We start from the raw sequence: 16867 nt of genomic DNA, 5'->3' as shown, positions 1-16867 counted from the left end.
ATCAACAATCCTCAGACCAGTCACAGAGACAGATCAGCCAAAGGTGGTGGATGAGCTGTAAACAGGAAGATATTTGTCCTAAGAAGTGGGCCTCTGATCAGTTTTGATAGGGTTATAAATGCATGTGTAGGATGGCATCTGTCAGGTTAGTAGTAGACTTAATGTTCGTGTCCTTGCTTTTTCGCATTGAGCCAGTAAGCCGTCTGCTGTGTGCTAAGATTGATCTTAGCAGGTGCCGCCTAAAGTGTACAGCTCATTACAGGGCTGTTGGAAAGTGCTCTTTCAGCTTAGATATGATCTCCACAAGGCTAAGTTGTTCACGATGCATCTTGAAATGGGATTTTTATGTATGTGGCTTTGCTTGAACAAGTATCTCTGCCTGTGTGTGAGAACGCATATTCGTTTCTATGTGTAAGAGTGACGTGTGAGAAAAAGGACTACAAGAGACACGAGAATGTATGCGTGGGAAGACAGGAGAGAAAGGGATACAAAAAGCAAAAGTGACCTCTCTAAGTCTAGGTATTTGGACTCTTGGCACTGATCTTGTGAGACATTGAGAGGTGTCTCCTCCTTGGAAGGAATAATCCATTTAAACCCGGGTCGCACGGCTGTGATTGATGTGCAAACAGGAGCAGCACTTAATAACCTCTATCATGCTGGGTGACCTCGTGGCCCACGGTGGGCACCAGTTTGTTTATGGGTGGTACCTCCGACACACTATCCGTGCAGAAATTCTGTTGTGGCTAATGGGCCGGACTGAGAGATTGGACTGTCAGCGCAGTGTGAGCCCTCATTTTTCTTTCCAAGCGTCTAAGGTACCCCCTGCGCACCCCTGCTACACCCAACCTCCCTGTTCTGCCATCATCTGTCAATGGTGACTGAGTCTCCTGGAATATGGAGGCGTGAAAGAGAGTGTCAATTAGCATTAGCTTTCCTGACAAATCTGTTTTTCCTCACCACAAAGGCCTTGGATAACTTGTTCCTGATTCCTCTCTGTCACAATGTTGGAGGCACAGGATTTGTTTTACTACTACAATTCAAGTGTGAAAATGGGTCAAGCGCATGTGCATAAGTTTAGTACCTAGGGTGCATGACTGTGTGCACATATAAAACTATGGCAATATCTATGTATTCTGCAGAGACACACACACACAAAGACAGATAGAGAGATCGGGAAGATGTGCCTTCCACACTAAAACGCTTTTGTTTACATAGCTGAAATGGAGGTTGACCTTAAAGGTTATCTAAAATGTACAGAAAATGTCAAAATGCCTGACAAGAGAGCAGGGCCTCTTTCAGAACATGGCAGGACTCAAGGGACACAGGGAAGATTCTTGGAGAATAACATCACAGCTCTGTACTATACTATAGTTCCTCTGAAAGTCCCTCCTCTATTTGCCCTCTGCTGTTCGGAGATCTTCAGTTTTAATCAGCTGCATTGTTCTGTAGAGATGCAGTTATGGGAAGCACTAAGCTGTTTATTTATTGAATAGGCTGTTTAATTCCCCCCTTCCACTGCATGCTCGCCTCTGCACAGCCTACCCCTTTGATGTAAGGGGGCTGATGGTGGAGCGCTATGACGGGCTCACACTGGCACTGCAGCACATGGCACCACAGTGAAGCACAGTGAATAAGCAGTGTACTCGCCAGACAAACGGTGACCCTCTCCCTCCTGCATGCATTTGACCTGCCTTTGTGCCACTACAATAGAGCTGTTCTACTCCAAAATGCCGCATATCCATTTTGAAAATAGACCTGTATGTATCAGTGACAGTCTTCGTGTTATTTCTTCATTCAATTCAAAAAGTAAAGTAAAAGTGTTAGAACCGTCACAAACTCAACTGAAGTTCATGTTTTAAAAGCAATACTTTAGAATTTTGCTCTGTCAATCATTTGATTTAATTCCCAGATGAGTCACCAACATGTCAGACACTAATGATTCATGGGCCAACACGTTTAATAAGGATTTGTGGCAGTTTTGTTTGGGATCCTGGCACAGAAGCCGAGCTATGCACAGCTGCAGATGGAGGAAGAAGCAAAATGTATTTCAGTTCGCCTCAAAAATCAACCAGTTTAAGCGTACGCTATATCACTTTACCGTGCTGCCAGAGAGCATTTTTATTTTACTCTAACCAAAGAACTTTCATATTTGTATTTTGTAAGAACAAACCCTAACCAAAGAACTTTCATATTTGTATTTTGTAAGAACAAACCCAGCTGTGTCATGCACTGTATTACACTGCAGATCAGCTGTTTTGGTCAGAAAATTGCAAGAACAGACTGAAATTAAACTTTATGTTTCAAAGACAGTGTGTACTTGTATTTTTCTGGCACTGTACCTCTGACCCAAACAGCTGATCTGCAGTGTAACACAGTGCGCAGCATATTTGGGTGTATGTGTAGGAATGCAAAAGTTCTACACTTAGTGCCAAAGACAAAGCACTGTCTGACAGCAAGGTAAAGCCATTAAAAATTAAATACCGTACACTTAAACTGATATTGTTTTCTTTTGAGGTGAGGCTTTTTTAATGAGGCTAAAATACATTTTGTTGCGGCTCAAATGCACAAGAGTGTGTGAGTGTCTACTTGAGTGCCATCTACTGTAGGTAATACACGGACTATGGATAAGTACCTCAGACATGCCCACTTCAAAATACCCAGACTATCCCTTTAATGCAACATAATGCACCTTCAAACGCAGAGTGTGCTGCAGGAATTTCCTAAACCAGACAAGAAAAATATGAGAACAGGAAATGGATTTTATCGTTACTGACTGATTTGCAGTGAAATAACCAGCCAGTGAGGGAGAGGCATGGAGGGGGATGAGAGAAAGAGAGTGAAAAAGAAATTACAACTTTATACCTTCTTATCATTAACACTTCAGTAATAGCCGTTTTGAGATGCGTGCATAGACAGGTGGCAGAAAACAGACAATATTGCAGGGAGAGATGGTGAGAGGACATGATGAGGAGTTGTGCAGTAAACTGTGCGAATCACAGAAGTGATGGGTGGAAAATGTTCAATATCCCAAGAGGGAAGAGTTCTAACCAGCACAGAGTATAATTATAAACATCCAGTGATTTATAAGCATGAAGGTCTAAAGCTCTCTTCAGTACACACGCTGGGCTTCATAAACAAGTATGTGGTATGCTGTATATCAGGGTGCTTGACCAAGTGGGCTATTCCGTATACATTTTCCGAGAAGTTTAACTTGCATATAGCCCTGCAGCTGTATGATTTTCAGTTGTTGTTGAATAAACTGGCAGCTTGCCGAGCTCCTAACAACTGTGCCATAATTAGCTAGTCATTCTTTTTAATCCATTGAGTGCATTTCAGCTAGGTCTGTAATCACAAGCAAATCAGATCAGATTAGCACACTGGATTTTTAAAAAATGTGGTAGTTTGTATTCGTCTGGAAAGAAACTGGTTAAGATCGAAAAAAAAAACAAAATTAAGGGAAGTTATTCTGTTACTGTGTGTTTATAGCTGGTTTAATGAGCACAGCAACTGTTTGTCAGGTTCTATAAGCAGTGATTTGCAGTATTTCAGCGTGTAACTTGGTGACAGCTGCCAGTTTGTCAGAATACAGGGTTGACAAAGGAGCAAGAGTTATGGCTCTGGATGGAAATTGCATCATGTTGTTATGACTTTTTAAAGGAAAAACAGTAATTCACATGTGAGCAAAGAGATTTTTTATGTTTCCTTGTGGCTGATAAATGACCATACTTCTTAAATGTTTGATGTGTAAGATTTAGGGGGCTCTATTTATAGAATATGCAGAAATGTAATATAATATGCATAACTATGTTCTTAATAGTCTATAGTCATGTTTTTATGAGGCTAGGGGTCCATTTCCACAATGCACGCCATGTTGAGCTGCCATGTTTCTACGGTGGCCCAGAATGGACAAACTAAACACTGGTTCTAGATAGAATCAACAACTACAACATTAGATGCCACTAAATCCTAGACACAGGTTGTATACACAATTAAAAATAAGTAAAACATAACACTTCTAAATATTACAATTATTACACCAGACATGTCTGTTTTTATATGCCACCATTACTGAGGCTTAAGGGCTTCTATATCCTTAACGCATACTCACAGTCATCAATGTGTTATTACTAAATAACCTCTTTAGTGCTTTTCTATCCTATCGGACAAAGTGCTTTACAAGAGTTTCACCCATTTACACTCACAATCACACATGAGTGGTTATAGAGCAAGGTGCAGCCCATTGGGAGCCATTTGGGGTCCAGTGACTTGCTCAAGGACACTTTGACACATAGACAGGAGGAGCTGAAGATTTGAACCCACCAAGCCCGTACTCTCCTGATCCACAGCCACAGCCCTTTAACTGCATTTTTGGTTTAGAACTGTTTTTTTTTTCACCTTAAGCGAGACTCATCCTTTAGTATATTTTCAGCTTGTTTGACATTTGTAAAAAAATAAATAAATAAAATGAAATGGAAATCAATGATGGGCAACGCTTCACTTGCATTTTGCAATCCAGCTGCAAATGTCTGCATGTATAGTAAAACAGCCCAGCGTCAGGTCTTAATTAGTGACAGTGGTTTCGAGTAAGTCAACTGTGGCTGTGCTCATTTACACCATCAGTGTTAGAATGTACTCTGCAAAACTGAAAACATGCAGTGATGCAAAAATCTTCAGCCGTGACAGTAATTTGCAGCAGGTTTGGTAAATTAACTCAAGGTATTAAATATTTTAAAAGGTTGCCAGCTTTTAGAACAACACAAAGTATTAATGTGACATAAACCTTATGTAGACTGTATCTGCAACACAAAAAATGGAGCTCAGGATGGACAGAACAACACTTAAAAGTCTATGAATCGTGAAGCATATGGTCACCTTTTTCTGTCAGAAAAGCTTCAATCCTTCATCGTTTTATGTCCTGACACGCTTTTAGGTTATATCCTTTCTGAAGGAAAGCCTGCAGCTCTTTCAGTGATGATGGAGATGTAAAATCATAAAGGATTAATTCCTGGTTTTGCTGACTGGAGGGGCCACGGTCGGGTTACCAGTTCACTTTTCTGTTTAAGAAACTGCCTTTGTCTTACATTAGGCCCACAGGCAACATCATCATTGTATGTGAACATTTTGTGGGAACAGTGTTTGCACCATAGGGAGCACCTGGTCTTGTAAAATGGTCTTAATTTCCTTGGCTGTTATGCGATCATTAAGAGTGATCAGCGTGCCAAATGACTCTCACGAGATGACTGCCTAAACAATCAGAGATCCCTGATCATGTGTAATAGCTACTGACTCATACTGGCCTTTATTTAAACAACAGGAAATGCACTGTGCTACACAAAATAGGCATCTTGGTAATTTTACATTTTTCACAAGTTTATAACTGTGCAATGTGGCACATTGCACAGTTATAAACTGATTTGTTTGACGGCAAATGATAATTAGCACGTTAATTAATCCTTACATATTTGACACCCACTGGGATTATTAGAGCCTTTGTGCAAATTCAATTGATGTCATACACCGTATACAGTATGTCAGAACGGTGAGAAAATAATTATTCTTTCTCAGCAGAGGGAATGTACTCCACCACATACACTCCAGTAGCTTACCTGCATCTAACTTCTTTTTTCTTTTGCCATTATAACTTCAAAGCCTGTTTACATCAACAAGTTTGGCATATTTTCAATGTGACTTTGTTTAAGTCTAATGAGCACACTTTGCCAGCAATGTCTTGCTGCATATCAGGCCTGGTCCCATGAGGAAGTGCAAACATTGTTCAGGGTCTACATTTTGTTCACCTCATACTAGGTTGTGTCTTTGTGCAACATGGTGTAAGGTGAACTTGTTGGTATGTTTCAGCATACTTCTTCAATGACAAAGCCTTATATAGTCATATAGGAACAATATGGTATCAACATAACATAAAGCAGGTACACAGCATTATTGTGTGCAGATTAAAGCTACAACAATAAATAGATAAGACAAGGTTAAATGCAATTAAACAAAAAAAAGAGAGATTAAGCTTACCATAGATGCCTGTGGATATACATGGGAAGGCCTGTGCAGAGGAAGACAAGAGAAAGAGAAAGAAAAGTGAAAACATGGTCACATACTGTACCAAACAATATGGTACTACATACTAAGTAAATGGGACAAAACAACAGTAACATTGGTCAGTCTAATTAAGCACTAAATAAACTACAACTGAAAAAAAATCTCTTTTGCCCAAGATGTTAAAATCTCATTTCCCTTCATAGTAAAACACACTATTTGACACCCTGAGACAAAAACTACAGTGGGAATTAATTTTTTAAAATCAATTTAAAGTAAATAATTATGTCATTACATACATTTATATTGACTGTAAGCATCTTAGAACGCCTACTGTTAACCGTTGTATGTCTGATGTTTACCTCTACTGCTTCACTCATTTATTCCCAAGAGGGGCAATTTACAGTACAATTTGCCCAAGTCTCTGCAATGCTAATGTAGCACTGTGTTGTAAACCATACTCCAGCTTCCATACACAATGCACAAACACACACATCAATTCCTCCTGGACTGAAACACCCCTATTTACACACACAAATACTGTACACACACCCACACACACACACATATGAGATGGATTATCACGATTATGCTTTTGTGTTAAAGAGGCAAACTTCTATCATTTACTGTAGCACCAATGATCATGACAGCCTATTACTCTCTGCCCATACTTAATGTCCATAATAGTCGTAGTTTGCATATGTTGCTTGAGGGTACAGCGGATCAGACTCATGTGAATTCATAAGAACACGTAGAGCTTGGTGCTTAATAATCTTCAGCATGAATTTCAAAATGAAGTCGATTGATCCTGCCTGTCGCCTGCAGCCCAAACTTACACACAGACCTTCTCTTCCACTGATGTTTATGGAAGAAAACTTTGTTTTAGCCTATTTAACATTAAATGTCTTCAATTTAATGAATTCACATATCCAGACAGATACTCAGATTTCAAGTGTGCAGCTGTGTCTCAGTGACAACAGAGACATTACAGCACGAAGCTCTTGAGTGCACTTGATTCAAATAATAATACGACTAAAACCCACAAAGGTCACTGTTGTCACATTAGGATCAATAGGAGGAATCAATAATATCCCACTGACCGCTTAAGTGTACGGGCAAAACAAAAACAGACATGCAGAGAATAATAACACATATTATGAATATTTTCATAAGCTAAAGAGCAAAAACCTGAATATATTTATGGCTGTCTTTTCCAAAAAGATTATAAAAAGTAACCACCTTGTAATAGTTCTTGCTTTGTAGCACTTTGCAGCAGACATATTATTCAAGCATGGCTTTATAGCTGAAAATAGTTTCATTATTCTTTACTTCTGTGAGCAAATATATTATGATACATAGGCCTCGCAGTAAGCTTCCCTATTTCACATTCATCTTTTTAAGTATATTAATAAACAGTAAAGAGAAAGGATTTTTTCAAAGGTCCCATTTGTCCTCAAAAGCAGCTGAATACGTGCTTTAGTTCCTGCATTCATCAAAAGGCGTGGCCACAACATTAATATAATAAGATGACAAATGAAAAAGAAAAAAGAAAAAGGGAAAACATTTCCACTAGCAGCTCACAACTGGATGAATATAGAACAACAAAACACTACAGAGATTCATCAAAGAATAACACCCATATGTCAAATTCTCCCAGTGCCAAATCTAAACCCAACAGTTTGTTTTGCCACACTGACCCTGTCAAGTTGTATTTAGAAACACGCTGTTGCTAGCAGCCTTGCCAAGATCACTTCATTTTAGAACTAAAACCACAATTAATAGATCTGAAAGAGAGAGAGAGAGAGCAAATAAATATCCTCATATGACGATTACACAAACAAGTAGTCAAGGTTTTAATCTTGTGAGCCTTTTCAACTGAGAGAAGAAATAAGCATAATTCACAGACTGAGAAAATAGAAAATTAATTAAAAAGACTGACTCTTTTTTTCCCCTTTAAAGCATCACAACCCATGACACCTGCTTTGAAATGCAATGGTCTGTTTGTCCTTGCTTTAAGCAAAGAGGAATAAGTCTCTGTTTGTGTTCTTATTTACCAGTTTTCAGGTTCCGCCTGTCAAGGTGAATCTTTCTACTGTGGGATGATTTAAATCTTTTACCGAAGCGTTGACCTTTCCAGATGACTGTCTGGGTCTGACACAAACCACAGATGATGAAGCGTGGAAAAGCATGGCCATTTTTAGCACCGTGCCAAGCTCTGCCCATGGCACATACAAAAGCATATTGCAACTGAGGACACCAAAATGGTCAAATATCCGACAAAGAGAGAGAACCAGAAAAAAATAATAACTGTGTGCATATTTAAATTCATTTATATTACTTGTACCCCAAAGGATGTCCAAACAACTGCACAAATAAATTGCAGTACTTCATATACGTATACTTATAATCCATGGAGTCATTGGTAAAATCTTGGCATTTAGAGAAGTTAAAATACTTTCTGCTACTCTCTAAATTATGACAGTTTTACATTTGGCAACAGTCAATACAAACAGGAATTGAGATTAACTTCAGCAAGGAAAATCTATTTTGAAGCTTTGTAATAATAAGGAGGAAGTAAAACAAATTTAATCTTCAGACAAGATGAGCATTATTTCCTGTCAATGCCTCTAGCCAGTCTCAGCTGCCAAACTGATCCTGAGCCAGAAGTCTTGTTATCCTCTCTCAGCTGAAAGGCCGCGATGTCAGTCTTTTCAACTTGAACTTCTGCTCTGACAGCAACTAAACCTTAACGCAGCACCGGCTGTGGCAAAGACATATCAGCAGCATAATCAATTAAAATCCTTTTTATTAGTTCCCTGACTGATCCATTAAAGGGTATCGATCTTTGTGTGTGTAATCACTTAACGGCATGCTGTAAAGATCTGACACCTTTGTGGCACATGCAGACGTCACTTACTTGTTTAAAGGACTGTTATTGCGAAAAGTGAAAAGAAGAATATATCCAATAAAACTGTAAAGCCTGGAGAGCATTTTGGCAGATGCATTTCCTTTTCAGCCATAAATCAGCCAAACAGCAAGCAGTAAATTACATTAAGGTGTGCACAAAAGATAAATCTTACTGACAATCAATATTTGTAAATGCCAAGATGCTCAATATTTTTTACAATATATATATAAAGGTTTGTTTAAGTCATTAAAAGCTTTAGGCGTTAAAAATAAAATTCATGTATAGACGTACAAGAGGAAAACATCAGTCGGTCCTTATGGAACTGTTTATTATTAAATACAAATTTAGCTCATTTAGAAACAGAAAACTAATGATTGCCAGTGTCCTATAATTTGTTTAGAACAGCATGTCAGCTAAGAATAGTACAACTGCAACAAACAACTCCAGTAGATTTCAGAAGCAGCATGCAGCACTGCACGCGTAACAAAGTATAGCCTGATTTTCTTTTTCTTCCCCATCAACACTTGGCCACCGTAGAAGCTAGTTTGATAGTTGTTAGTGTGCGTTGCTGTACATCTGCTTACATTGCATCAGGTCCAGTGTTAATTAGGGCAGTCAGCGGTATATAAGCAGTCATGACCTATGATTCCTGGTTTAGGTTATTATTTCTATCTCTGGCTGCTCATTAGAAGTGAGTCAGCGTGTTCGCTTGCACCCTGGCATGAGGCTGTGCCTGACATGTTGGCTTGTTGCTGATTTTCTTTGCTTAAGGAGTGTTCTGAAATTGGTCACCAGGGAAATTATTCTGTTGCTGGGGCTCCTCCCTAATCTATCACATCACTTTAAAGTGGAGCACCTTCCCTCTCAGCATCTCTGCATACTTATTCAGCTCACAGTATATTAAGAACAACACAGAGTGGTTACAGTGATTATTGTTAGAAAACTATTCCTATGTTACATTTTTGTTAATTATAATTTTACATTTGCTAATTTAATATTTGCATAGGAAATTAGATTTTAATATTCCGTTTTTTAAATTGACACAACCACAGCTTATTAAAACAATGATTCATTAACTTCAAAGTGTGACTAGAGTTTTGCAAAGACAGTGCTCATAAAACTAAGTCACTGTTATTCCACCGAGAGCATGGTAGCCTGCAGCTTTCAGTCATTTGTTAAGCAGCAGGATATGACACAGTAAAGATGGCTCAACCTGTGGCAAAATGCGGCTGCCCTGCTGTAGCTGTCACGTTCCTGTGCTGCAGGCACTGCAGAGTAGCCGTGAGCAGACAGGTAAAGGTAAGAAAACCATGCATGGGCACAGTGACTGCAGGATCCTGCCGGGGGAGCACCTCGTCTCGGCTGGCTGAGTAAATAGCACTGGACCCAGGGTGCTGCCCCCGTAGCTTGAAGCCTCCTAGCCTGTTTGCAGATGGAAGCTATGCTTATAAATCACAGCAGCAAGGGGAGACCTTGTGCAAATGCAACCGCAAGTATGTTATTATTCACCACTGTTGCCACAGTGTGGGCTTACATCACGGTACCAGAACATGAATCCAAGAGAATCCTCTTTGTTGACTGCTGTAATTCTTTAAGCATGTAGGTCATGCCTGGTCTCTGTCTGAATCAGCTACCTGCTGCTGCTGCTGCTGGGAAGAGCATGTCACGGTTACAGATCAGGATATTCAAATATGACACATTAACACCCTTTTATTCTGCATAATACCACACTCCATATTCTAATGTTAGCGCTGATTGTTTGAGTGTCATTATGCTAAATGGAGGATGGAGAAATGCAGAGGATGAGAAACCTGGAACCTAATGGCCCGAGTTCCACCACCAGATTTTTATATCTGCTGTGATCAAGTGTAAGTATTATCACAATAATATTGGAGTGTCCATTAATGCCTCACCATCACTGGCTGTGTTTACATGCAGGGAGTAACTTACTAGCCATGATACTCTGGAAACAGCTTATTAAGGATAAGCTGTTTTGAATGCGCCGTTCCTATCTTGTGATGGAAAATCTGTGTTGTTATGAATAAACCACATCAGAACATTCCTGTCCTCCTCTAAAGTACTGCCAGCAATAAAGTATGAAAATGTGCCGCCACCAAGTAAATCCTTTCCTTAAACAGCAGTAGGTAACATCTGATACAGAGGAAAAGAAATGACAAACAGACTACAAAAAATGTAAATAGTGCTTACCACAATGCTTTTGTTGACATAAACATGTATCCTGTGCTGTAAAAGTCTGAGGCTGTAGCAGAAGTCAAAACAACTGTGAAAATGGTAAAATATTCTTACCTCACAGTCAAGATTTTATATTGAAATATTCCAGCCATCTTAACCTGCTTTCTATAATCACAGTCTGAGATTTATTGGGTTATTCTAATTTTAAAACAAGATGACTTAAGTTAGGATGGATGCGTTAAGATGCAGTGGTGTGTAGTGACTTTCTTTTGTTTTTGCTGATTCTGGGCTCCATCTGTCCTCCCTGTTTTTCATGTTATGTTACAGTATAATATTACAAACTACAGCTTATTCGGCCAACCAGTCTGTAGGCCTCAGACATTAGGAAGGGCTCAGAAAGTTCACGAGAGCTCTTAAGCACACCACTTCACAGTGGGACAACCCTGAGTCCTTTCTGTGATTGCGTTCATCACACTCGGTTCCACAGCACTGATCCCATCTGCACATGCAATGGATAGTGTTGCAGGGGAAGAAAGACAGGCCGCAGCATGTCCGTCAGCCAAACACTTGACAGAGGTGAGATGAATGGGCAAAAAAAAAAAAAAAAAAAAAAGTGTAAGTGTTGCAGCCTGTGTATAGGGCAGAGCAGTGGAGCAAACACAAGCAGGCACTGAACTGATGGCTGCTTGACTGTATGGTTGATCAAGCACAGTTTACTCTGCTACAGTGCACAGGTACTCCAAGAAGTTTTTTTTTTTTAATATGATATGGTTATTACATTGCAAAACTTGAATGTATACAGTAAATATTGCAAACCAATGTACAAATATTGTCCAGGTCTGGTAGGAGATCGTTCTCTTTTATTATTCATATCACCATGATTTTCCACAGAGGTCTGCTCATGACACTGATTCCCTCAGTGTTAAAGAGGGAGCATTTAGAGCAGCATAAAAATGATACTACTCTGAACCAAGGGCACATGCAACCAGACGTCTGCTCATAATTATGTATGAGGACTCCTGCTTAGTATCAGTTGAAATTATAGCACTGACCACTGAGCAAGAGAGAGGCAGAGACAAAAGAAAGGAATTCACCTCAGTGAGACAAACTGACTGACCTCTGTGTGACCTGCACATGATTGACAGAATTCAAATGAGGAGGTGAGGAACATGCCAAGTAAACTCAACAGAAAAACACAGCCTATTCCAGCTATTCCACTGTACCAGTACTCTGTTGAGCTCCAGGCATACTTCTTTTCAGATATTTTCTGTTTTTGAAAATATAACTTATTGATTAGATTAGCATCCTTGTGCTGGGTGAATTCAAGATTTGTCTGTGGGCAGATCGGAAACACTGTGGAGAAGAGAGAGACAGTTGTAAAAAAATATATCGAAAAATTAAGTGGCCAAAGCAATTATTTACAACAACTAAAGAGAAAACCGGGACTTCATTTGAGAAAGGTTGCTATTAGAACTGGGCTGTGACGATAACTGCATGACTGTGGTCATGTGATGCCTAATGCAGGGTTGAGCTAATTCCAGTCATCGCCACAAATTTTTATGGGGTCAATCTCATGTTATTCCACACACATTATTTTTTTCTCCTTCGGCATTCCCCTTAAGACCCACCCTACTCTGCCTCTGATTGGCAGACGAGTCAAAAACACAGCCTCTGTCGACAGACTCAAACCAAGACGAGATTGACAGCTGACAGCTAACAACACGCTAACAAATATAACTGTTAAACATGGACAGATGAATAAATTACCACAGAAAACCTTCGGTGTTGTATTTTTCACAATGGATTTATATTACAAAGTCTCCAAAAAGAGCCTGCTGTTCAAGCCTGGGTTACAACGCTTCTGAAAGAGATGCGAATGCAGTTTTCACTGTCACTGTCTGCCACTTGCTCTACTGCCCACACACTCGCACACACATTATGCACGGCCCTATTCCTAAAGGAGCTATGCTGCGGTGAACCACAAAACCATGGGGATACGTTCCTTTTTCACCCTGGTAAGAAAAAAAAAATCACACCGTCACAGCCCTATAATAGAAACAGACCTTTAGGTGTAATTTATCCTGATTTATATTTTATTGAATTTAAGTATGAATCCTCTCAGTTTCTGCCTCTCCTGCTTGCTATGGTAATTTGCTGGAAATAGAAATTCAATATTTTATGAATTGATCAATAATATGTCTGCTGAAAACTGAAAAAAAATCTTCAGTGTAGTATGACTACATTGTTTTACTGGTTGAAATAAAGCTGCAAAATTGCATAGAATCCTGAATTTACCACATGAACCATTTTAGTGAAGGTAATTTCTCCTTTTTTTCTTAATTGATGACCAGACTTCATTTGTTCCAACAGCCTCAGCTATTATTTGATTGGCTTTAATTTCACAATTTATGGTATCAAAAAACCGCTTCCTTTAAAGCCTTGAACTTTACTTTGATTAAGATCCTCACCCGGGCATGATTATAACAGTATTATGAATTTTTTATTGTATTTGTCACAAGAGCTATGACATTATAAACTGTAGGAGGCATTCTGATTGAATCTCGAGATGGAAGCAAAGAAAGCAGTAAATGAAAGAGAAATGTATCTGTGGTAATGCTGAGCTAGATCATGGTGTGCATGGCGTGTAGCATTAGACATCATTTGCATTTTGTAGGCCTAAATTACAGGTGAGCATAAAGAAAATGATCAAAGCTCCCTGCTTTAGAAGAAATTTGTCTGAATTTATCAAACCGCTGTCTCATAAGCAAATGTGAAATGCTAAGACATATATACACCTCTATGGAGGGTAAAAGCAGGGCATTTGTGAATTCAAATATCCCTACCCCATGTCAAACTGTCTCAGTGGAGATTAGCAGCATATGGAGCTGAGAGGTTATTATCAGTAATCCTAAAATATAGCTCATGATTTGTAGCACAAGAACAGACGATTCCCAAGTGGTTGATCTAAATGAATAGTAAAATAATAATTAGGGAGCATTTTTCACGAGACATTACTTTAATTTCTATTCATAAATCAACTTCAACAGCACATTTAATCAGAGAAGGGAAAAAAGGGGCTTCTGGTCTTGCTCAGTGAAAGCCACCCTATGTTACCCTTCCATCGTAAGGCTACTAATTAAACATTTTTTTTCCTTTCAAGGCGTCCTTCAACATTTCAAAAGCACCATATCAAAGGGGCTTCAAAGTCAAAACCCCACTCTGAATTTTAAGGTGACAGGACAGCATACATATGAAGACAAGTGACTCGCTGCATGCCCCCAGTCTTTGTGGCAAGACCAGTGTGAGACAAAAATCAGGTCTGCTGCAAATCGCATACTAATGACTGCTACTTAAAAACCTGAAAAAAAAAAGGCCTGTCTTTACTCAGACTGTATTCGATGACAAAAGCTTTGCTCGCATCCCTGAACTGTCCACTGTGGTTTGAACCCGAGCTACTAAGTGTTGCCCTGCAAAAGATCTAGCATTAAAGGTTTATTGGTGAGGTACTGTGTGTTTAGGGGCGGGCCAATATTTTGGAGCCAAGAGCGATTGTGCGGGGGTTATAGAGGAGACAGTGTAACAAGGTACAACGGAGAAAGGGCAATACAGTGGCATGCGGTCAGCAGGGTGGCTGGAATTAATATGTCTGATGTGAAAGTAGAGCTTATTCTTAGCTGCAGCCCAGTGGTCACCCAGAATAAAGGACATGCACAAATCCCAATAGATATTAACTCCCTATAGCCCCCAGGCCATTCCTTGTATACAGCCTTTGAAGGTTGACTGATAAAGTCATATTTTGTCAGCATAAAAACCATATACAAGATGGTAGCATAGATTTCCTGCAGATAACAACAACAAAAATAATATGTTATATAAAAATGATCTTCGACAATTACAAAGTTACTAATTTAACATTATAGTTAATGACGCGACTATAACTTACATGTATTTCTGTTGGACTTTTTTTTTCCAGTATTTAATTGTTTGAAATGGAAAAGCTAAGTTATTACCCAAATTAATATAAGATTTGAGATCAACACAAAATCATAATGGATGTAACCACATTTCCCAAAGTACTACATACAAAATAAAAAATAACATTCGTTTAGAGACCTAACCTCATTAACTGCAAATCGAATTGAGCTCACTGTACTGGTGTAGCACTGACCCTTTGGAAGCATGGTAAGTACATAATTATTATTGAATCATAGGAACACATTTTCCAATTAGAAGAGTGAATGTTTGTCTTTTTCCTGTATACTGTAAGGCAAAACATACAGAATACCACTGGGTGAGTCTGTTTCTCTTGATTTCTTCATCGGTCTTGTGCTTCAGGAATAATTACTCCAAGACTTGAAGCCTGGGATGTTTTTGTCAACTGGGAATTTAATGGACTTAATGAACTCTTTGTTAACGGAAGCTCAGGGTGCTCTCTGATTGCCTTCATCGCACTCAGTTCCGCAACGCTGATGATAGCTCATCCCATTTGCACAACTCCAGTGATACATAGCTGGTGTGAACTCCTGCGATGCAATGTGTGGGGGAATAAAAGGCAGGCTGCAGTATGCTTATGAGCCAAGGTAGACTGGGGTGAGATGAATGGTCATGAGAAAAAAAGTGTGCTACTGTAGGCAAACAGATAACCCTGAAAGGATTTTTTTTGTGTGTTGGAGGCTAGCTATTTTCATCTGCTGCCAGTGTTTGTGCTAGGGTAGGCTAAACATGTGACTGATCTATCTCTGTACTGAATGTGCAGGGATGAAATTGATATTGATCTTCTTATGTAATGCTCAGTAAGTCAGCAAGTAATCCAAAAACGTCCAAGTATCCCTGTAAAGTTTGAATAAATCTTTCTATAGATTATACTGTATTAAAATATGTACCCAATGGCCTTAGATTGTAAAGCACAGCACAAAAACACAATAGCAATAACACTTCCTTATCCATAAAATATATACGACACTACAACACTAGGATGGGTAATGTCACTAGAGACACCCATCTTGCAACCCTTAATTTTGATTTTTCACAACTGTATAGTTTTGTGGCTGCGTCTTGCATGGTTGTGATGCTAATGCATTGACAATATCTGTCCACAACACCTGGCCATGTTTTCAAAATTGCTTCTCATTCCTGCTACAGTAGGTGTCTCCAGGACTACATTTTGTCATGATGAAACACACAAGCAGAGTCACAGACCCACAAGGTAAATAGTTAGGTATTTTAGACCCACTTGCTTTCTTTTATACTGTAGGTAGATATCAGTATATCAGTATAAACATATGCAGTTAAGGCACCTACATGTATGTATGCTTTGATTCTTGAAAAGCCTGTTTGTCCATGTAGTCTGTGGGTGGACTGGGTCCCAGCAGCACACTTTCACTTTAAAGCTCCACACAACATAAAGCCATAAATCTGAGCGTGCCCAGAGGTAGGAGCAACCAACACTAATTAACAGTAGCGGGATGAGAGGTCAAGGCCTGTGTCGTATTAGTGTGAGAAAACACTATTTTTCAATTTACAGTATACACTGGTCTGGTGTGCTTTAAGTAATAAAGATTTAAGATTGCAGTACCATGGGCATGAATACAAATATGTTTACAATAAACAAAATAATACATGTTAGTGACCTCAGTTATTTCAGGCTCTATGAACATAAGTGCTTTCAAATGAGATGACTAAAATGTCTCTATATAACTGACACTTTAGATACGATGC

At 39.2% G+C, this 16867-nt stretch overlaps 1 protein-coding gene across 5 annotated transcripts in view; it reads right to left on the bottom strand.

Annotated features, from left to right (window-relative positions):
• The window catches only part of macrod2 (mono-ADP ribosylhydrolase 2), a 384274-nt gene that overhangs the window by 89410 nt on the left and 277997 nt on the right, over positions 1–16867 (bottom strand). For all 5 annotated transcript variants that reach the window (XM_019266258.2, XM_019266257.2, XM_010729933.3 and 2 more), the window contains exon 7: positions 6025–6055. In XM_019266258.2, coding sequence (XP_019121803.1) covers positions 6025–6055 — 31 coding nt within the window. The remainder of the gene's footprint in view (positions 1–6024; positions 6056–16867) is intronic.

The sequence above is a fragment of the Larimichthys crocea genome, chromosome III, assembly GCF_000972845.2.
Source record: "Larimichthys crocea isolate SSNF chromosome III, L_crocea_2.0, whole genome shotgun sequence".
Taxonomy (NCBI): domain Eukaryota; kingdom Metazoa; phylum Chordata; class Actinopteri; family Sciaenidae; genus Larimichthys; species Larimichthys crocea.
The sequence above is the reverse complement of the archived record's forward strand: the minus strand, read 5'-3'. Positions and strand labels throughout refer to the sequence as shown.